Raw genomic sequence first — 23714 nt, 5'->3', positions numbered from 1 at the left:
TATGCCCATCTCAAATGGGAGCCCTGATGCACCTTATTTGTTGATTTTCAACATTCAGTTTTTTTATTTTTCTTTAATGTACCTTTTTTGCTTTGTTTTTTGTTCTTTGCGTTGAAGAAGTTAGAAGTTGAGGTTATTATCCGCATCGAGAGTTTGTATTTTTGAAAATGTTCAATATATGGTCACACCCTCTACGGGCCGTAAAGGAGTTTTTGTAGATGTAAACAGGAGTCCCATGAATCAGTGATTGATTGCTCAGCCTCGCCGACAGGAAGTGTGTCTCTGTGTAGTGAAATTGAATTTGAAAAGCAGAAATACAGTATGTTGAATTTTTGTAAGGTACTAAGATGATTTTTTTTGTTTTTTTTTAACAGGAAAAAACACAATTTGAAGTTACTAAATGAGTTTTAAAACAGTAAATTCAATTTCAAGTTGTTACTTTTAAATTCAATACCAACTACCGGTATTCAAATTCAGTTATAGTTGCACAAATCTCAGCCCATACAAAGTTTTCTGTATGTAGCCAATTGCACAACATTGGTTTGCACATAGGGAAGATAGATTGTTGATCTGAATAAATGTAAGGGGAATAAAAACACAATATACTTTTCACTCCAGTCGTACATATTGCACTGTGATAATAACAGGAATATCACAAAGATTTCAATCTGATTTTAACAATGACTTGTGATTTTTAGTACATGTTCCTTAATTATTTTTGTTTTATGCTGTAGATTTGTATGCTAAATATCGCGCTGTCTTGAAGTGACAAAGACACATTTCCAACATTTCTGTTCAGCTATTCTATCTCTAGGACAAGAATTCACAATATGTATTAAATAAAATATAAACACGGATTGTGTGTGTGTGTGTGTGTGTGTGCATTGTGTCATTTATTATTCATACTATGGTGTTTGCTTTTAGCTGCACCTCAGACACATCAATGGACCGTACATGAGCAGCGATGTACACACTGACTAATCCTCTACAATTCCCACTCACTGTTGTCCCTGTCGTTTCCTTTGACTTCTCCTCCTTTACTCCATGCCATCATGTCTACTTTTATTTTACCCCCTTCTTCTTCCAGTGCCTCTTTTTTTTTATAAATCTGCTTATCATGTGCAGCCTCCTCTTTCTCATTTCATTCCTATTTCTACAGCTCAGCTCAAGAGACCATACGTACATATGCCATAAGCTCACGTCTACATAATGACAAAACCATACTTTGATTATATATATGCTTAGTTTGAATGATCTCTGAACCATCTCTTCATTTTTATCTTTCTTTTCATAGTATTTCTTTCCAACATCATCACAGTACTGTATATTGTCCAGTATTTTACACAAGACCTATTGGTAACACTTTAGTTTAGGGAACACCTATTAACCATTAGTTAGTTGCTTATTAGCATTAGTAAGGTATTGGCTCTTAATTTGTCATTATTAAGTACTAATTAATGCTTTATTAAGAACTTATTAATGCCTTAGTCTTATTAATGCCTTATTATACACTTTTTTTTTTTTATACACTTGATGGCAGTCTCGCAGTCCAAACAGGGTTAGCGTTAGGAAAACTCTCAATTAATGGCTTACTGGTTGTAAAATAAGGCCATGCAGAATAAGTATGTAATAATGACTAATAGTCAATATGTCACTAATTTGCATATGCTAATAAGCAACTAATTAATGGTTAATAGGTGTTCCCTAAACTAAAGTGTTACCGACCTATTTTATTTTAAACTCCAACTGACTTAACTGACCCACAAAGTTATAGGATGCTATTCTTTTAACATTCTTTCAGATTTGGCAACAAAATAATATACGTACATATATAATGTATGCATAAAGTGCCCCACAACCTCGGTCAGTGTATGTTTTGGCCATTGAATTTTCCGTTCAGAAAAGGAAACCCAAAACAAAAACGAGTTGTTATTTGATTTTTGTTTTCAATTGAAAAACTAAAATTGAAATTCAAGACATATTTCCATATCAGGGTCAAGAAGGGATGAACAAACATTTTAAAATCGGTTGATTTTCAATTTTTGTTTCTAAAACCAAGAAACAGAAATACTGGAGGACAAAAAAAGAACAAAGCCAGTTTTTCATTATGGTGAATAAAGTATAGTAAATAAAAGCACAAATATGATGACGCTGCTGTTTTTCTGGTGCCCAAATTTATGAATTAGCTCTATATTTTCCCTGCTGTTTAAAATGTCTTTGGAACCACCGTACTCCACAATCAGTTTTGAAATGGCAAAACAAGGCTTTTCATCTGCAGACAAAGTGGGAGTGAAAGGAGTTTTTCAACAACATTTTGCACAATCTCTTTACAAAGATCATTTTGGTGCCCGAAAAACAGCAGTGTCCTCATATGTGCTTTTATTTTGAAAACACCAGAGATTTTTTTGTTTTTGTGTTTGTCTTCTGGTATTTCTCTTTTTTGGTTGTAGAAACAAAAGTTGAAAATCAACTGATTTTGCAATGTTTGTTTTTCCCTTCTTGACCCTGATAAGGAAAAATCAAATAACCACTTATTTGTTTTTCGATTTCCTTTTCTGAACGGACAATTAGATGACCCGTCCTCCTACATCTGCATGACTTCCTCTCTTTTACTCTGACAGTTGAAAAGTAGTATTAACTGTTAACAAAGCTTTGAACAGCAACGTGTCTTACATTGGTGTCTTTTCATTTAACTCTTTTAAAAAACGGGTCTAAGTGTGTTTGACAGAGACCTCGGCCACTTTGGCAAAAACATAGTAATATATTAACAGCCACATCCAGCTACATCAGTGACACATCAACTATCAGATGTGACATGTTGGTTAAATGGAAGTCACAGCATAGCCCATCAGTCTGCATGATGGGAACTTGTTAGACACTGACTTTACCTTTAGATTTACCCAAACAGCTGTGGTCTGTCTCTCTCTAACCAGCATTTTGTTTATTGTCCTCATTACATTGAAAATAATTGTTGCATGTTTGAGGCCATGGTTGGATTTTGCATAAAACAGTGCATAGTGTTAAAAAAACATCTTGCACTTAGAGATATATGATATTCGCTTTTTTGCAGTTGTCCGATATTACCTAAAACTGAATTTCTGATTTCCGACATTAACCGATAAGTCTACACAGAAATAACAGGTTAAGGCTACTTTTAACATGATTTCCCACTGGATGTATTCCACAAATAAACATCATCAGTGCAAAACAATAATACTTTTTCAACTTTAGAGTTTAGTAATGGAAAAAGTGACATATTTATTTTTAACATGTTGGGTTTCTATTCCATTAGGCAACTGAAGGTGATGACATAACATGAAAACTCCAGAGTAGAAGATGTACAAAGAGGAGAATATGGAACCTACAAGATCTCTACTACACACAGTTAGTCACAGTGTTTTGTCTATAGCAGTGTTTCTCAAATGGGGGTACTTGTACCCCTATGTATACGCGATGGCACTACAGGGGGAACATGAGACGGAGTGTATGATTTCCAACTAAAAGCATTACAAATATGGGGTTTTATGTTTATTTTTAGTTAAAATGATAATCATAATGATGTTGGAAGTGATCTTGATTAGAAAATGAATATGACACCAGAAGGGAGATGACCGGAAATGATAAAAAAAACTACATACTGTTTCCTTCCACTTATTTACAAAATATGATTCTTTAAAATATTTTTCTATTCAACCATTATGCTCTATAGTTGTTTTTTCATAGTATTCTGAGAAAAATGCTGTAGTCAGACAAAAGGGGGTACTTACATTCAGAAATAAAAAAGGGGGTATTGAGCCAAAAAAGTTTGAGAATCACTGGTCTGTAGGACTTTTGCTCAAACATACATGAAAGCAAAAGTAAGGCTGTCTTTAAGTTCAACAAAGTCAAATATTAAAAAGTTAATATGGTTGTTGTTGCTCTAACAGTATTCATTTGTTACAGCTACTTGAAAGGGTGTAAAGTTGATCTCTTTACTTTAAAAAAAAAATAACACTAATGGCATGATGTAATTTTTTTTTATGGAAATTAATATTAACAAGTAAACAACAGAAAAAGTACTCTAATGAACAAAAAGCACCTCAATCCTTCAATCAGTGAAAGCAGACTGTCAGTAGATGTGTTTACTGCTGTTACAAATGCCATCATGAAAAAAAAAACCCAAGTGCTATTTGCTGAATTTCAATCACAATGATTGTCTGTTAACCAGTAAAGCAACAGCCCATAAATTACGAGAGCAATTTATGCCAATTGTATTACCCAGCAATTACAGCATGGCTTGGAAAATACATAATTAAGTCTTAAATGAATTAGGCCTACGTGTAAGTTATAGACTAACAAATCCATAAAAAGCTAGACTGTGAAACAATGAATTTGCAGAAAAAGCATCATGAGCCTATTGTCCTAAATATGCTCACTGAAATGATGTTCGTCCTCTTGACATAGTTGAAAACGGACTGAAACGCATTGCAAAATGATCCAAATCTCTGCTTTTGTTGCATTGTATCAGAATGCTATTCTTCTGTGATTCCCCTAAATATATGTCAATAATTTGTCATATTGTGAAGAACTACTGAAAAGAGGAGTCCAAGGTGAACAGAGTAGCTGTGCAGTATAGGTCAGCCGCTCCCTTGCTAGCGGACTTTAGCATATAATGCTGCTCCATGACTGTGGCAGCAAAGCCCTCCCTGAGGCTTTGTTGTTCACTTATAACTCATAACCTCTGGGAGCATTTTTTCTTCTTGACTATAGTATTCAATCACTGCTGCAGGCAGACAAAAAAAAAGATTGTGAGAGAGAAAGAGTGGGTGCAAGAAATAACCAGTCCCTCAGACCCTGAATTAACCAGGAAGAGGCCCGAGGGGGGTCGCATAACTCATCGCTTTTTCGGATTGTGGCTTTGATATCAGTTAGTTATTAGGATGTTTAGGAATCAATTTATAGGGGACAAACCCTTTGGGGGAAGATAAGGCACTGCATCACAAACATGCTTAAAATGGGCCCTCGAAGACTGTGTACCCTTCGTTCTTTGGTTATTCCGTTTTAAAACCAAAATTCTGTTTTTGTTTTACTTACTTAAAACCAAAACAGAAATACAGAAATATCAAAAACCAGACAAGTAGTATTTTTCTCTTTTAAAATTAACCCCCGACAGACGGGGGATGATCACTGCATAAGTCACACGACTGATATAAAAAGTGGTGAAATGAATTATTAATACATGAATAAAAAAAAAGGATGTTACGTAAAACATGCATATATATGATATGATATGATTTGTGATTAAAGGAACCAGAGGTAGTGTAATAAATCTACTGGTGCTCATCGTTTCTTGTGATCAACTTCCGTCTGTGTTATAACGTGTCAAATCTGCCAAAAAAGTTCTAACATCTATTGTTTCTCACACCAGCCTCACAGTCATTAGTCTATCACCAGTTTATTTGGATACTATTTGGACTGTAACACTGTTTGGTAAAGTTGGCACGATATTCACAGATTTGGACTTCCAGCATCAACTCTTTAACGAAACGTCATCGACACACAAATGACACCTCTTTACCATCGGTGTGAGGTGGGAAACATGCTACACAAGATCTTTTTTTATCAAACACAGCAGAGAAAAAGTCTGCCCCCATCTGTGGGTCCCCTCTGTGTGGTGATCCTAAAACACGAAGCTCTTGTCCATAGTGTCCCTGTAAAAATTCAAATATCACAAAAAAACAGAAGCTTTAATTTTAAACAGAAAAACGCTGCTTATTTGGTTTTTGTATTTCAGTTTTGGTTTTAAGTCAGTAAAACTAAATACTTACACCTTTATATATTATTTTGAATAACCAAAGAACGAAGGGTACACGGATTGACAAGGCAAGGAACCCCTGATATAAACTATTTAACAATGCCAGTTTCAGTAAATGGTCGAAATAAAATTAGAGAGTTATGAATCAATGATCCTTTTGAGTCTTAAGCTTTTAGATTACCTTTTTTTAAAAAAGTTTCTTAGATTAATTAGGCTGATCACTGGAGCACTCACCTGTTTAAGTAGGTACGGTATCTTGAGAGAGAGGCTGTTTAAGGTATGCACGCCCCTCTCTTGCCTTGCCAGGAGAGAGAGGAACAGAGTGCTGATCACAGGCCCACTTGGTCCTACATACAGTTTAGTTTGTGTCCGATCTCTAGATCATTCCAGTTCAGGCTCCACTGGGCCCAGGTTTGTTCGGAATGGGTCAAACTCCTTGAGTTCAGAATTTCTTATAGATCGATGTGCTTTCCAGAAGTTGAATTAAAAGAGTCTTTAAATCCATGAAAGGCTTTTTTCAGTTCAGTTTAACAGCATAACCTTGTTATAAAGTGTCCTTTGAAGCCAAAAACCCTTCCATTTACCTCAAGAAATAGCCAGATTTTTTTAACCCACACACATCTTTTTCTGTTGAGCAGTCGATTTAGAGTTGTGTGTCCAACTGTCCTGTCACATATGACAAAGAATAATCCATGTTTCCTGGTGTTTTTAATGCTTAAACATACCCATGTACAGATGTATGGTGCTGTTTAAAGCTCACGCTGTCTTCATTTCCCCTCTGATGATGACACTGACTGCTGGGTCTTGGAATATCCTTCCTAACAAACCCAAAGCGTCTACAAGCTTAATCAATGCAAACGTGAAAGCAAGGGATGTGCACAGTAAACCAGTAAAGATTATGAATCCCAGGGTAGCAATGGACAAAGAAAAAAATGGGTGGACTCAAAAGGAGGAGTCACTGTGGCCTTTTGTTTTAACTTCTTCTTTTTGTTTTCACAAGCTTGTCCCCAATGGTATGGTAGCTCTCCACAAACGTCCTCAGTGATCTACAAAACAAAAGAGAGTGTTTTTAGAACATGTCCAGTTTAAATTCAGGAACAAGTAAATTAAGGAAAAATGGGTTTCCAAGGCTTAAATGATCACTTTGAAAGGGGGCGGGGTTAACACAAGAAAAAGTTGGGGAATTTCAGAACAAAACATTCCAAATAGCACAGGACAAAGGCACTAACTCAATGCTTTGCATCTAGACAGCATGGATTAGTTTAAAATGAGTCAGGGGTCAACAACCTTTTTAACCTCTTGTATTGTTTTGAAAAAGTGACACACTAACCATGGCAAAGCTGGGTCAGTTGAAAGGAAGGGGCGGGGTATGACTGTTGATTAAAAATGTTATAGTTTTGGTCGATTATGTTTTTTGAAGTACAATAATTGGACTAAAGAATAAAAAAAAAAAAAAAGTGAATGAAAATTTTATCAAAATGTATTGATGTTTCCATTAAGAAATAAAAACAAAACTAATTTTGTCACAAGGGATGCAACATGCGTAAACTACACTGCTTTATATTTTAGTAGACTATATCTGCTACAGATTTAGTCGAATAAAATATTAATGTCATTTAATTGGTTAAAAAACTGTAACTGAAACAGTCAATGATGAATACATTTTGATTAAAAGAAATTAGCATTTTAGTCAAAAGACTAAAAATAAATAAAAAAGACAAAAAAAAAAAAAAAAAATAGGTCAATTAATCTACAGAACTGCAGTCAGGTCTTTATAAACTCTGTGTGGACTAGGGCAGTGGTTCTCAAACTTACTACCCCTTTTGCCTGACTTAAACATTTTGCTCAGAATTCTATGAAAAAAACAACTACAGAGCATAATGATGGAATGAATGGGTGATATCACACATTTGAAAGAGTCCCATTGTAAATAAGTGGAATGAAACAGTATTTAGTGCTTCCTGAATGAATATACAGTATTACCATAGTTTTTATAATTTCTACTCACCTCCCACCTCGAGTGGGACCAAGACTGACACTTGTATTTTCAGTTCATGTTCTAATCAAGATCAATATCATTTTTTGTTTGTAAATTTTCGTCTTTCTCTCAAGTACACCCTTTAGTGTCATTGCGTACCGCGAGCCCCATTTGAGAAACACTGGACTAGGGTAAAGAGCTAATTTAGGATTTTAGTTTTGGAAATCAATGGCTTTCTTTAAAATGTTTGTACTTATCAGACCAACTGTCCTTAAATTAAAATGCTTGACTTTATTTATAGGTTATTTACCCTTGTAACTTTGCTCTATACATTATTAGTGTCGTGTGTGTGTTATGTATTTCGTTTGACTGTAACTGCTTGATAAAATCTATTCAAGGCCGTATACACAAGACTCAGTGACAAGGAAAAGTAATTGCTCAGAGAAATTTAGCATTGCCTTCTTGAGGCTGTGTAATGCTGCAGCTGTTCTTCATAATGTGTACGTTAGCCAAGGGTGCTTTTTCTTAACTGTATCTGTCAGGAGGAATATTTCGTAGCAATGTTTATGTACAGCAAGTGCTTACTGTGTCATTTAAAGAATGCACTGCAGCCTTGTTAATGTGAGTCAATATTCATCCATCACAACCAATGCACATCTTCACCATCTTCTCTTCTATCATGTTCAATTTCTCTCATTTCCTGTCCTTCATCCGTCTCCGTTCGATGCAGATGGATGAAGGGGATGAAGTGATTTTGGAAGGAGAAGGTGGCACACAATGAATATCACACAGGAGGGTGATAGCAAATTGAAGAAGCATGAGAAAATATAAATAATGGTGCTGATAACTCTAATGGATATTCTGAATTGCATCTGTGATTAATCTTTGCTGCTTTATAATGTATTTTTGCTCCAACAAACAGCAAAATAATTTTTTTATACAATCAAATTGAAAGCAAGTAATTTTGTTTGGCACTTATCTTTAAAATAAACACTTGGGTTTAACTTTCACTTTTATTATTCAAAATACATGCTTGATACTTTTCATTGAAATATAGAAGACAATTGCAATTGAAAATTTTGCAAATGTTTTAATGGTTTGTCACTTAAAGGGTGTCCACCTGAAGGCAAGGCAAGACAAGGCAAATTTATTTGTATAGCGCATTTCATACTCAAGGCAACTCAATGTGCTTTACATGATAAAACATTCAATTGTTTAAAATCAATAAGAACATTTAAAATCATCAGTAAAATCAATTAAAATCATCAGTAAAATCAATTAAAATCATCAGTAAAATCATCATGACATCAACAACATGACTAAAAATCTCTCTCTCAATCATATGCAGTAGAGAAAAAAAGTGCCTTTAACTTTGATTTAAAAATGTTCACATTGGATGCTGACTTCAGCTCTGCTGGCAGTTTGTTCCACTTCTTTGCAGCATAACAACTAAAAGCAGCATCAACATGTTTACTGTGAGCTCTGGGCTCCACTATCTGACCTGTGTCCATAGATCTGAGAGACCTGCTGGGTTCATACCTGACTAACATGTCACTGATGTATTCTGGACCAAACCCATTCACAGATTTATACACCAGCAGCAGAACTTTAAAGTCTATTCTGAGGCTGACTGGGAGCTAGTGTAAAGACTTTAAAACTGGAGTAATGTGTTCTGACCTCTTTGTTCTGGTTAAGACCCGAGCTGCAGCGTTCTGAACCAGCTGTAGCTGTTTGATGCTCTTTTGGGGGATTCCTGTCAGAAGACCATTACAATAGTCCAGTCTGCTGGATATAAAAGCATGGCTCAGTTTCTCCTGATCTTTCTGAGCCATTAAACCTTTCACTCTGGAGATGTTCTTTAGGTGGTAGAAGGCTGTTTTTGTGATAGATTTGATCTGACTGCTGAATGTAAGATCTGAGTCAATCAGAACACCAAGGTTTTTGACTTGGTCTTTAGCTTTTAAAGATCGAGACTCAAGATAATTGCTGACAGCAGTCCTCTTTTCCTTGTTGCCAAAGTCAATCACCTCCATCTTGTCATGGTTTAGTTGAAGGAAGTTTTCACTCATCCAGCAGTTAACTTTTTCTAAACAGTCACACAACACCTCAATGGGACCATAGTCATCTGGGTTCAGTGATAGATATAGTTGTGTGTCATCTGCATAGCTCTGATAATCAACCTTACAGTTCTGTAAAATTTGTCCTAAAGGAAGCATATAAAGGCTAAACAGAAGAGGTCCAAGAACAGAGCCCTGAGGAACCCCACAGGACATTGGTAATCTGTCAGATTCAAAGTTTCCAATGCTTACAAAATAGCTTCACTCCTCCAAGTATGACTTAAACCATTGCATTACTTTTCCATTTAGTCCAACCCATGTTTGCAATCTGTGCAACAAAATTGTATGATCTACAGTGTCAAATGCAGCACTTAGATCCAACAGAATGAGAACAGATACTTTTCCTGAATCAGTGTTCAACCGTATGTCATTGATCACTTTGATCAGAGCAGTTTCAGTGCTGTGATGAGAACGAAAACCTGACTGAAACTGATCAAATATTTTGTTGAATGTTAAGAATTGACTCAGTTGGTTGAAGACCACCTTCTCAATGATCTTGGCCATGAATGGAAGGTTTCTGATTGGTTTATAGTTAGCCAGTATAGAGGCATCCAGTGTTCTCTTCTTTAACAGAGGTTTCCCCGCAGCTACTTTCAGGGATTTTGGTACGGTGCCTGATTGGAATGAGCAGTTAATTATCTGACACAAATCAGTGACAATTGACTTTACAACAGTTTTAAAGAAGTTTGAGGGTATTGTGTCAAGGCAACAAGTTGATGAATTCAGCTGCTGAACAATCTCCTCTATTGTTTTTGGGTTCACTGTAAGAAACTAACATTGTAGTTGACTCATCCCTCAGTGGTTGAAGCTGTTCAAGCTTTTTGTGATTTTGCTGGTTTGTTCTGATGTTTGACCTTATTGATTGTATGTTTTCATTGAAATATACAGCAAATTCATTGCATTTTCCAGCTGACAGTAATTCAGGGGCTATCTGATCTGGGGGGGTTGTGAGCTTTTCAATTACAGAAAACAACGTGCGAGAGTTGTTGACATTTTTGGCAATAATTTCAGAAAAGTATTGCTGCCTTGCTTTGAACAAGCCATCATTGAATTTTCGCAGACATATTTTGTACAGTTCTAGATGAATTTGTAGATTTGTTGATCTCCATTTATGCTCAGCTCTTCTACAGTCAGATTTCAAATTCTGCATTATCTCAGTCCTCCTCCAAGGTGTTTTCTGTGTGTTTGGTTTTCTCTTAGTTTTGATTGGAGCCACCACATCTATGACATTACAGACTTTTCTATTATACTCATCTAGAAGATCATCAACTGTCTCAGCACTCAATGTTGGTGTCATTGCTATGGCTTCCATAAACTGTGCACTTGTGTTCTCATTTATGTACCTTTTCTTTAAACACACATAACTAGGGGGAACAGATGTTACAGTCTCTAGGTCAAAAAAGACACAGAAATGATCAGATAGAGCTAAGTCTCTTACATCAACAGCAGAGATATCAACACCTTTAGAGATAACCAGATCCAAAGTGTGACCTTGAGTGTGTGTCGGACCAGTCACATGTTGTGTAAGACCAAAAGTATCCATTAAAGCATACAGTTCTTTGGCAGTATTGTCCATGTTATTGTCTACATGAATATTTAAGTCACCTGTTATTATTAAAAAGTTGTATTCAGTGCATACAACTGACAGTAGTTCAGCAAACTCATCCATGAATTCTCCAGAATATTTTGGGGGTCTATAAACAACTAAAAACAGAACTCTTGAATCACCCTTCAGTAAGAATGACATATATTCAAAGGAGATGAAATCCCCAAATATTATTTCTTTGCACTGAAATATTGATTTAAAAATGGCAGCAACTCCACCACCTTTCCTGCAAGTACGACACTTATTTAAATAAATAAAGTCTTGTGGTGCACTTTCATTGAGAATAGTATTACTGATACCATCATTCAACCACGTTTCATTAAGAAATAAAAAGTCCAAGTGATGTGTCAAAATAATATCATTAATTAGTAGTGACTTGTTAACAAGAGATCGAACATTAAGAAGAGCTAATTTTAAAGACTTTACTGGAGACACTGGTGAACTTTTTGGATGACATGTTATAGGAGTCAAATTTTTATCTCTATAAAGCTTTTTGCTTTTCTTTAATTTCACAATTTTACCTGTGTTACCTGTCACCACAGGAATTAAAGAAGCTGCATTAACTCCATAGGGCCCTGACTTTTTCTGGTTGTTCCTAAAAATAGAGCTATTGCAGTCCGGACCCAGCACACATCAGACCTGTGTCGCTCTAAGTTGAACACAGCTGGCCTGAGGAGAAGAGTGATCCTGGGCCTGGTATCGTCGAGGAGGGATGGGTGGTGCAGATTGGTTCTTTAGAGGAGATAAGATGGGACCATGGTGGGGTAAAGGGTGGGGTATCAGTCTTGTGCCAGCCAGAACCAGCTCGTTCATCTGGGCAGTTAAATCCAAGAACACAGGGGTAGGAGAGAAGCTGGATGAGGTGGAAGTAGGTGAATTTTGGGGTGAAGCAGGTGGGTCCTGAGATGTGGGGGTTGGGTTGACCTCTTCATTTTGGCGATTTTTATTTCTTGCTGGAAGCTCATCGACTCCATGTTCTTTCCTTGTTGTTTTGTTCTCCGATGGTACATGTTGTCGTCTGTATTTATCAGAACTGATAGCAGTGTGACTGGTGAAGTAAAACAAGTTGGATGTGAAGAGTTTTACTCCAGCCTTGTTTAGACACAGTCCATCTGCTCTAAAAAGATGACGACGTTCCCAAAAAATAGGAAAAATTTCTATAAAATTTAGTGAAAGGGCAGCACAAGCCGAAGACAGAAATTTATTCAAAGAGTAAATCCTTGAGAATTTCAGATCTCCTTTGCGGACTGGAGGTATCGGGCCACTGATGAACACTTTAGGCTGCAAACAGCTCACAGTTTTTAGCAGATGGGTGAAATCATGCTTTAACACCTCAGACTCCTCCTTGGCTAAATCATTTAACCCAAAATGAATCACAACATTTTTCAAATATGGGTAATCTGCAACAATATGCAAGATTTTGTCAGCCAGGTCTGATACTGTGTCATTAAGTAAGCAGATCACTTTCACGTTGCTGCTAAACATCTTCTGAGCATCTTTAACAGAAACGTCTCCCACTATGAGTGTGTGAGGTTGTTGCTTTGGCCTACCATGTCGCTTTTGTTTTCCTGAAGTACTTTCAGTCTTCGCAGTTCCAGAAGGTTGTGTGTTGACCTCATTAGAGCCAGATCCTAGGTCATTCTGTAGTGGGGCGATGATGATACTCCTGCCTTTAGCAGATGTCCACTTTTGTGCCTGGGCAGACAAGGGAGTTGATGTTGAGGCTGCAGTCTGCAAAGCCAGTGCAGGCCAGTCCGTCTCATTATTGATATCAGGGCGCTTTGCTCGGCCCGTTAGCCTTTGAAGTGGATATGAATTTTTCTTAGGCTTAGCTCCCAGAGTATTCCAGGGAGGACTCGCACCTGTTGGCTTATCAACGGGAACAGGATCCTCCCTAGGCCAGATAGCTTTGTTAGCACGGGCTGGTAGCGAGTTAGCTTTATCCACTCCGCTGTTTTGAAACAGCGGCACAGTCGTATCATTATCATATCCACAGTGTCCATTAACCTCAATGTTTACTTGTATTCCTCGCACTGTAGTCTCCAGTTCAGTAATCTTTTGGAGAAGACTGCTGTATTCTGTTGTGGAAAGAGCCATTCTTCTGCTAGCTAGCTTGCTACTTAGCTTTCCAGTTGAGCCAGCAAATAAAAAAGCAGTAGATGATTACCTCAGAGCCAGAGTCAGATGGTAAATGATAGAGTTTGATGTTGAGGTATCGTATCATTTCTCAGAAGAAAAAGTTCATTTAGTAAATAAATTCCTCTGTGAGCTCCGCTCTGCTCTTTTGCTGCTGTCAGCTCAGCTGCCGGAAGTGTGAAGATCCTAATGACGTTATTACCCCTCTCCCCATTTAAATCCAGGAAGTACTGTATACTAGGGACATCAACATCAAATCCTATGAGCTGAAACTTAAGTCTCTCGTTAAAAGCAATGGTCACACTCAAATAGGCTTACCTAAAAGAAACATTAAAAGAATAACATTTAAACATTTTGGTCAAAAGTCCTCAATAACTTTTGACCAAATAACACTTAAATTTAAGGTATGTGCATTTCCAAAATCAGAATGATTCAATTTCATCAAAGACTGAAAGACAGAAGAAAGCAACTGTTACTCACACTAAAACACAAACCGAAATCAAACCAGTTGAATGAATGGCTTTCTCCAATACCATCATCAAAGAAATAAATTAGGAGAACCAGAAAGGAGGCAAAAATTGATAGGGTGAGATGGCAGCATGCCACCAGGAGTAGATAGGTCAGGAGTATAGGGATACAGTAAGGAAGGGAAAGAATAATCCAGCTGGTTTTGAAGGTTTAATACCCAGTATTTACTCTGTATGTGGTGTTGGTCTGATCACTTTGGGAGACCTTCAGATCTTGAAGTTTCTCCATTCAACATTACGAGACGGTCCAGAGACTGCTGCTGGAGAATCCAGAAGTCCGATGGAGAAGAAGGAAGCAAGAGAACAGAGTGAATAAGACACTGATAAACAGAGTGAGAAAAAAACAGGGACACAGATGTGGATAAAAAGTATAAGAAAAAAAGATGAAGAAAGAAAAAGTGAAAATAAAAATATCATGTCAGCCAAAAATGTATGAAGAGTAGAGAAGACAGGAAGAGAAACACAGCATGAGGGAGACAGAAAGAGAGAGAGATAGAGGAGAATTCAGAAAGACTGCAGTGAAGAATGAGGTCGAGCATACAAGATGACACTGAAAGAAGTGATGATGGATTAAAATACTCAGAGGACAGACAGACTACAGGGTCATGGATGGGCCATGGGAAGAACACACACTTGTACTTCACACATGCTCAAACCCATCCTTGTGATAACCTCGACCATCTACATCCCAAACACCCTTGTGGGAACATTTGAACATTCATAAAGCAGTCAAAGCTTATACATAACACATAGATACAAGTGTGAACCAACAGGGAGTTCTCACACTTTTTTACATTTCTATTATGTGTTAGGACAGTTTCATTGATCGTGAGTGTCCTCCTCCAGGTTCGGACTAAAACTAATTAAAAAATAAACCTTAAACACAGAAATTACTGTTTTATTTAGATTGATCCTTTTTTATCTGAGTATAAAATCTATTCTAGGAGAATTATTTTTTATCACCCGCATTATTCATCAATCTTACAATGTTCGCTTGGCTATTATATAACTAAAAGCCCATAACTTCGTTTCATTATGTTCAAATCCAACACATATTGACTGCAAATCCCACAACTTTAGTTCTTTACCTCCTTATTTTATTGAACATTAAAGAACAGCCTTCTGTGTGTGTCTGTGTATGTGTGCACGCCCAGGACATCCAAAGAACAGTCATCTGTTACCTTTAGAGAACCTCCAGCAGCTAGGGGAGGTACACCTAGAGGCAAAATGGTCCTAGATGATTCTCAGGTTCATTGTAACACTTTAGAGAGGACTGAATGAACCCAACTCTTCTGGAGCTACAATTCATCACTCCAGCTTGATAGGACCACGGGTGCTTGCACACGCACCAAGGTATTGTACCACGACACACAAATGCGGCTGCTGCCACAATGTCGAATCGGGACGCTGGGGAGCAGGTGAACTTTTGGTCATGCCAGAAAAAACACGATAAATGCGTCTACGAGAAGACACAATGCTGTCTGTACTGAAAAAAAACATGTGGCACAGATGGGCCAACACCTCCAGAGCAAGTGTGAACCAGATGTGGCAAAAGCATTTAGCTTTCCCAAGAAAGAGTGGGGGAGAGTTCTTGAACATGTTCAAAAAAGGGGTAACTACCAACACAAAACTGCTGTTGTGCAGCCTAATGGAGGCCAATTCATAGCCTTTAATCTGCCATGTGTAGTGGCAGATGTTAAGGACTTCATCCACTGGGCTGACTGTCTGGGGCTTTGTACAGGGAGGACAATGTGGAGATATACAAATGTCCTTATGAGTTGTATCACCTTCTCGATGAAATGATGGATCCGAGCAGCAGAGACCTGTCTGAAACTCCATCAACAAAGACCTGGTCCTGTCTTGCAAATATGGCTTTGACGTGAATCAGTTATGTTACTGCAGTTATGCTACTGTCTGTATTTTTACCCATGAACACATCTGATCCACACTGGGACATAGACTGGGCACTCACTGATGTGAAAAGGAAACTCTGCTGGCAATTTTTACAGGTTGTTACTCGGAGCAAGCTATGCAGACAAGCACTTATATTTGTCAACTCTCTGGATCTCCTGGTCAGGTAGAGACAAAAAATTGGGGTCCTGGGAGAGAACCTTTTTTGTTTGTAAGGCCCGCAGCATTAACACGTTTCCAGGGTTCAGACTCCATTAAGACATGACCAATGCCTGTGGAGTAAAATGTCATGAGTTCTTCAGAACAACAAGGCTCCATAAGCAAGTGGCTACAATGTGGACTGTTTTAAACCTGACCAGAACAGCAATGGACCAGTTGGCCACAATTTTTGGGTCATGGGATCCAAGTCCACAAGGGGGACTATCGTCACTCAGGGAAGACACTCTAACTGGCAAAGATCAACAAAGTCCTGTTAGCCTTGGAGTAGGGGAGACTGGCTTAGATCAACGCCCATCTAAATAGTATTGTTGAATCAACCTTCCATGTGTTATCATCCTTAGGGAATTTACTCTTCTCAATATCTATTCCCACATCTCCTGTACAGGGTCGCTGGGAATGCTGGAGCCTATCCATAGGACACTTTTTCATGTCATGTATCGAGCTTGCTTGTAGTGTCTAGAAGCCCTGAAAAACAGCCTCCAGAGCCAAAGTGAAAAGCAATCAATCACGTGTACGCATCAATGCATTAGAGCACACTCTGAAAAAAGTTTCTTCCAATACATCTAAAACGTTGATCTTGAAAAAGTCCCCATGAGAAACATTAACCTGTGTGTGTGTGTGTGTGTGTGTGTGTGTGTGTGTGTGTGTGTGTGTGTGTGTGTGTGTGTGTATTTTGTCATTAGAAAACCAAGTCTTGGGCAGCACGGTCTGCCTCAAGGTTCTGGCTTTGACTCCTCATCTTCTTTGATTCCTTATCTGGAATTTGCATGTTCTCCCCATGCTTGGGTTTACAATTTCATATTTCAAACTAGAGCTATCCATACAATTGTTATACACTGTGACAAAAATGCCTCTATTTATTATTATTATTTTTTATCATTTTGGGCCACAACTTCATTGTGTGCCTATGATTGGATCTCTATGTGTATCTGTCAGTTCCTTTGTTCCTCAGGCACCTTGACTCACTGCAGTTCTCCTTCTCTGATCAGATCAATGTTGATTTTCTCTGCAATGCAGCATTGAGTCAAACACATCGCAGACACAGTCACATTCTGAGAAACCCCAGCAGTCTTTCTAAAAAAACAATGGCTTTCTTTCTTCATTTTTCACTTCTTCTTAAGATGCCAACAATGCAGCAATGAAAACAGGCATACAAAAAAATAATAATGGCTGAAACACATGCTACTTGTGTGTTTCATTGTCAGGTTGTCCTTTAAAATTCCCTTTGACTAAAATACTCCATGCAAGTGATATGCGGCCTTTTAAAATGGTCAAATTAGGAATACTGTATCTGTGGTTAATGTGGTATCTCTGTGCCACATGGAGTTTGACCAGCTTTTGCATCAGAGCTTTAAAAATGCATGATAATGCTCTAATGAGCATGCTGATGCTCTAAATAGTTTCTTGGCTCAATGCTATCTTTGTCAACTACACCCTCGCAGGTGAAAATAACATCTCGTTTGATTGCCAAAGCCAAATGTTGTAAAATATTAAGTGCTGTATTTGTTAGTGTGTCACCATAGGCTATAATAACTAGCTTTTAGCTCTTCTTTAAAACAATAATTGTCCCATAATTGGATGCCACTGTAACCTGGAAAGTTCACAAAGGCTTACTTGACTTACTAAGCAGCCAGAGTTTGAAAGGTTCCTTGGTGCTATCAACCCAAGGCTCAATGGAACATAATTTCTTTCCATTAACAAAGGCCAAATGAATTAAATATCAACCCTAATGAAGTATTTTTACTCAGACGTTTAAGCTACTTGTGTGATATAATGTTTCTACTTCCTGTTCCCCTGAGAGGATTAAAGTTAAAGGGGACTGTCAAACTTATCTTCTCAAGCAAGACTGTTCGAAAGTAAGAGAAAGCAAGTCTGTTTACCTTAAAATAAGTTTGATCATTACCCTTTGGTGGTGTAAAGGTATATCCATGATAACATTTTTTAAATACTGTATCTGAATGATCATTTATTGATTATGTCTGCCAAATAATTAGCTGGGTACTTTTTGACAAAATGTCTTTTGAAATATATGAATGATAATATGTTTAACGTGTAAATATTATTCTACCTAAAACAACAATCTTTTGGATGTCTGAAAACCATTTCTGGTAGAATGGAAAATACACGTTATAGTTTGGGAACTTGGGTGTGGGTGGACTGAAATGTAAGCTTTCCATTTACTTTCACTTGAAATATTCATTTTGTAACAGCACATATCCTCAACTTTTCTATTTCTATGTGTCAAAGAAGCATGTTTTTGTTATTCTTCCCAGCCACACTCTTCAAGGTCGGAGGGAGTTCTTAATATCGGTACTATTCAGGTACTATTCATATTTCTTATTGAATATTTTCAATTATAGATTCTCGCCTAATGTCAGAAAATGCCATATACTGTCTCCTTTCTATTGCACCTGGCTTGAGTTCAACATTTTTCTCCACACTAGCTTTTGTTTTAAGTAGGGAATATGAGTATATTTTTCATTTTTATGATAATTTGATGTTCATAAAGTGTATTGTTTCAAAAACTGGCTGCATAAACATGGTGTTAAGACTGGTTCTGTTTCACAATAAGAGAGACAATGGGGAGATATTTTATCAAAGCCAGTAGCCTTTACATTACTAAAAAGGTCACCTCATTCAAATATTTCAATTTAGCTCACAAGTTAATTCTACAAAGTATAACAATTAAACAAAAGATGTATTTCATAAAATTGAACATCAAATATCAATTCAAGATATGTTTAAATAAATCTCATAAACCTGGGAATACTCTTTGGTGATAAAATGTAACTTAGAGAAATTATTTAAATTGATGCAGCACTCCTCAGTCGAGCAGCGTTAACTCAGAAGTCACACATTTTTGTTCCTATGGCCAAATTAGAATCTATACACATTTGGATTATGGCAGGCAAAGAATTCATTATTGGGACATTACATTTTATATTTCATCTATTTATTTTATGAATATATCACTTTGCACAATACAAACAAAAAAACAAAGGAAATGTATTAAGATTTCAATGCAAATATAATTGTTTTTTAAGGTTCAGGATGTGGGGTTTCTAAAGATACGTATATACTTTGGTTACAAATTGTAGCCAAATAGCTCTTAAAAAATTTTTTTTTTTTTAATATTCTTACTTCATTCAATAAACTTGTGTTTCCTATATTTTTCTCCTATGAGAGATGACAAGGAGCTGCTTATGCTTATCTAGGCTAATATCTGTAAAGCAGCAGGGGCACACAAAGTGAATAAACCACACATTTAATACGACTTTGTGACTATCAATAAGTAAGTGGAAAATGCCTCGTCTGCCATCTTTCAACACGCAAACTTGTCATTCACACTCACTCAGTTTCTTACTGTTCCTTTTATTGTTATTATCGGGCTCAATTTCACACACTCAATTGCACATTGTCTCCCTCTCATTCCTTATCCCTTCATGTCTAGCTTTACTTCTAAAGGATCCTATTTTCTTTTTTTCCTATTCTCATTTTGTGAGGTTCTCATAGCCTTTCTTTTTTTTTTTTTACCAGCAGAGAAGCTCTTGGCTTGCTTACTGGATTTCTCAGTGTCTCTACTCCACATTATCTGTGTGTTTGTTACCTGCCAGCTCCTTGGGAGAGGTGGGTTCTTTGCTGACGGATGGTGATCTGATTTTCATTTCGATGGCAACCCTGGAGGTGTGGCGTGACTTGGTTGGTGACAGCAGTTCCTCATTGGTTGAGGAATCAGTCCTTGCCATTGTATTCCGTCCACTGCTCTCCTCGACCAGTGCCACAGTGTCTCTTAAAGTGTTGTTGGGCGACATTGCCCTGGAGGGAGAACGTGGCTGGTCATCTCGACTGTCAGCCATCTTTGAGGCAGAATGGGGGACTTGGACTTGACTGCTTCCTCCTTGTCCGTTACTCTGTGGCCTTTGGGGTTGTACTCCAAGAGCTGCTTTTCCATGACTCGTCCCATGTTGGCTGTAGACTTTGTACCGTATCATTAAAATGATGATAAAAACGAGCACGGAAGCAACAATAATCCCTCCAATGATAATGATCATAGTGCCACCCAAAAATTGACTTTGCAGTTCCCGACATTGGCTGAAAGTGTCCGTAGTGAAGGACAGACAACCCAAGGGGCGTGTAGCAGTCAGTGACGTGACGACATCATCAAACACGGCGAGGACACAAAGATCGTAGCTGCGTCCAGGGGCGAGATCCCGTACCAGGAAATCATTGCTGCTGGATGGAATCATCCTGTCACAGTGAAGAAAAAGAGAAGATGGTGGTTAAATGATGAACTGATAGTGTTTGAAAGAAAATGTGATTAAAAATGGGGAATAAGATTGAATAATTTACTACAGTAAGTAATCTTCTATAGCCACTACATCCTGTAAAGCAGTGTTTCTCAAGGAGCCCAACTTTAAGAAGAGCACAGTACTAAGCTTAGACGCAAAATAGGGGTCATTTAATTTTAAGAGGTCATCAGCTAAAAGGAGTTTGGTAAATCTAGCGGTACAAAGTAGCAGAGATCTACTGGAGGCTAATCCAGTTGACACAAGGTGCATGAAAGGGCAGACCCAGGAAAGAACTCCACTCTTTCAAAATGATAACATATACATTAAGGTCGGTATTGGCAATACAGTCAAGGAAGTGGGCTTGTAACAGGAGGGTATAATCCAACCTGGGCCATCCCTGAACCCTAACTGTTTAAATGTGTACGTCACTTTGAATGAAAGTGTATGCTAAAGGATAGTTAAAGAATAAGTCAGAAACTTGTACACCTGTTCATTCCTTTTATTGACTGAGAAGAGAGATTTCTGGTCATGTTGCTGTTGATATAATGTGTTTGTTACTGATTTTAAATGTTTTTACTGCTGATGTTATTGTTCTTATTGATTTTTAAACTGTTTTCTGTTGCACTTTTTGATCATTAAGATGCCTTGTGTATGAAATGCGCTATACAAACTCATGAGTCTTTCCTTGCTTTGGTTAATTTTGAGAATCAAGATTATAAAGCATTCCATTTGTACACAGAGAACACCCATGCAAGCACAAGGACAACAAGTAAACGTCGCACTAAAGGTCCCAGGGCTGTCCCACAATTCTAACCCAGGGTTCTTGGACTCCAAACAGCTAAACACCAGCACTCAATGCTACCAAAACATTTCAGTCCAGTTTTTTCCGTAACAAAATGATCAAAAAATGTATAGCACTGTTCAAAAAGTACCCTAAAATAACTTCTGTCCTTGTGTTTACTTTAGTGTTACAGTTTTAAAGATGTTTTATAACTTATGGACCATCTTTCTATATTTCCACGCCTTGCTGCTTCTGGCACTACAGTCACCTTCCTTGCCTTATTGACTTGAAACTCTAAAAAATGACACACATTTATTCCTCACAGCTGCTGAACTGGTAACTTTCTGATTAAATGCCCCTTTTTCTGATTTCTCTGTTTAGAGAGCGTGGGCAGCCTTACAGAAAATAAGTTCCTTACCTATATGTTTCCTTGGGGAAATTCAAGGGGGTGTATTGCTCTGGAATTATTATTATTTTCTGTCTCTTGTTGTTACTTATTTTCCTTTTATCAGTTTTCCTTAAATATCCCTTTTCAGGTCACTGCTACACATGATGTAAGTCACCCACCTGGACACAACTTTCATATCTCTGGTCTCTGTCCACATTAGTCAATGACATAAATGTTCCCACGCGTCATACCTGCTCTCCCTTGCACAGTGCTCAACTCTGTCGAACATCATTAGCATCATCAATGTCTGAGTTGTATGTGTTTGTGTTGCACATGTGATGCATCCTTTAATGTATATCACTGAGTACGTACAGTATGTGCAGGTCTGCACATGCTTTTCATTCTATGTCTGTGGCTGGGTAAGATGCATGATGGAGATGAGGTTGATATGCACTTTGTGGTAATATCATGCAACACAGTGCTTCAGAAATGAAGCAAATAGCAAAAACAGTGTCTCGTCTGTGGTTGGGTTGTTGTGTCCAAATGCAAATCAAGTTATTTACAAAATCTAGCCCATCACTGTGATCATGTGGTAACGTCAAGCCCCGTATTTGTGTCTATTGGTTCTTAATTATGAGCACTGTGCTCTAAGTAAATGAGTCGTTTTTTTTTCTTATTGAACGTACACCATATTTGCTGTAAAGCAAAGTTTGAATGATGTAAAAACAAAGCATTACAGTCAAAACAAATTGGGTAAGAAATTGCCTCATTATATTTAATCTGACGTTGATATAAAAGGGTGAAACAAAACATTATTTGACTTGTGTGGGGAAATCAGTGTCACAATGCTTTGTAAAAAAAAAAACAACACAGACGCACAAGCGAACAAGAAATGTCATGCGTAGGAAACCATTGAAGAGTATATTGTGAGGTAAAAAATAGCGAGTTAGCATGCAACCTTTGTGTGCCTCTGTTGTTCTTAGCAACCACATTTATTACATTGTAAGTACCAGCAGCATTGACCAGGTTCTCTGCACCAATTTGAATGCATTTGAAATTCTGATTAACTACCAATGGGAAGGAGAAGTGAGGGCACAATGTACTGTAAACAGTGTTGGGAGTAACGCATTACAAAAGTAAGAAGTTACTGTAATATATTCCTTTTTTAAGTAACGCAGTAATATAATGCATTACAAAACAAAAATCAGCAATATATTACTCGTTACAATCTCAGTTAAGCAAGTCACATGGAGACTTTAATGAATTCCACTGATATTTCTAAGGAAAATGAAAAAATAAAAAATAAATAGTCAAAAAATAGTGTTGAAGACACCACCATAAATTTTACCATTTCTGTGGCGTAGAAGAAGAACCTCCGCACCGACTTCCTGCAGAGCGGACTGTTGCAAATCATAACGCATGGCCATGGAAACAGACTATACATTTGTAAGGTGAAATTACTCTCACAATTTAAAATTAATTAATTCATACCTAATGATACCTGAACATTCAGGCTTCCTTTTGTATTATTGCTTTTGTTTGTATATTATTGTATATTGTATTATTATTATTTTGTGATGTCACATTTTTAGACATTAATCTGTGATGGTATCAATGTAATAGGATTAGTAATTTAAAATGGCTTCACATAACATAAATGTGCAATTAGCTAAAAGTAACTTAAAGTAGTGTAACTCAGTTACATTTAGGAGGTGGTAATATTGTAATTATATAATTATAATATGTATTATAATACAAATATATTATGTTTTTATGCCTGTAACTAGTAATGCAAAATGTTTTACAATTTAGGAGCAACTTGCTCAACACTGACTATAAATAACAGTTACAGTACGTGCTGCAGAATAAGATTCTCTGACAACCCCTAAGTTCCCATCTATCTTATCTCTAATGAACGGGATGGAAATGTGTTTGTGAGAAATTAGTAAATTAAATGTCAATAGTGAT

General features: G+C 37.3%; 1 protein-coding gene across 4 annotated transcripts in view; it reads right to left on the bottom strand.

The window, feature by feature from the left end:
* LOC114474768 (leucine-rich repeat and fibronectin type III domain-containing protein 1-like protein) overlaps nt 1–23714 on the bottom strand; it is a 194630-nt gene that overhangs the window by 3176 nt on the left and 167740 nt on the right. For 2 of the 4 annotated variants that reach the window (XM_028465277.1, XM_028465276.1), the window contains exons 9-11: nt 19896–20536; nt 14328–14418; nt 6029–6840 (exon numbers count right to left, since the gene is read on the bottom strand). In XM_028465277.1, coding sequence (XP_028321078.1) covers nt 14366–14418; nt 19896–20536 — 694 coding nt within the window. In that variant the 3' untranslated portion in view covers nt 6029–6840; nt 14328–14365. The remainder of the gene's footprint in view (nt 1–6028; nt 6841–14327; nt 14419–19895; nt 20537–23714) is intronic. The other 2 variants (XM_028465278.1, XM_028465279.1) reach the window with 2 other exon arrangements.

The sequence above is a fragment of the Gouania willdenowi genome, chromosome 13 (assembly GCF_900634775.1).
Source record: "Gouania willdenowi chromosome 13, fGouWil2.1, whole genome shotgun sequence".
In the NCBI taxonomy this organism is placed as follows: Eukaryota; Metazoa; Chordata; class Actinopteri; order Blenniiformes; family Gobiesocidae; genus Gouania; species Gouania willdenowi.
Note: the sequence above shows the minus strand (reverse complement) of the source record. Positions and strands in the feature narration are given on the sequence as shown.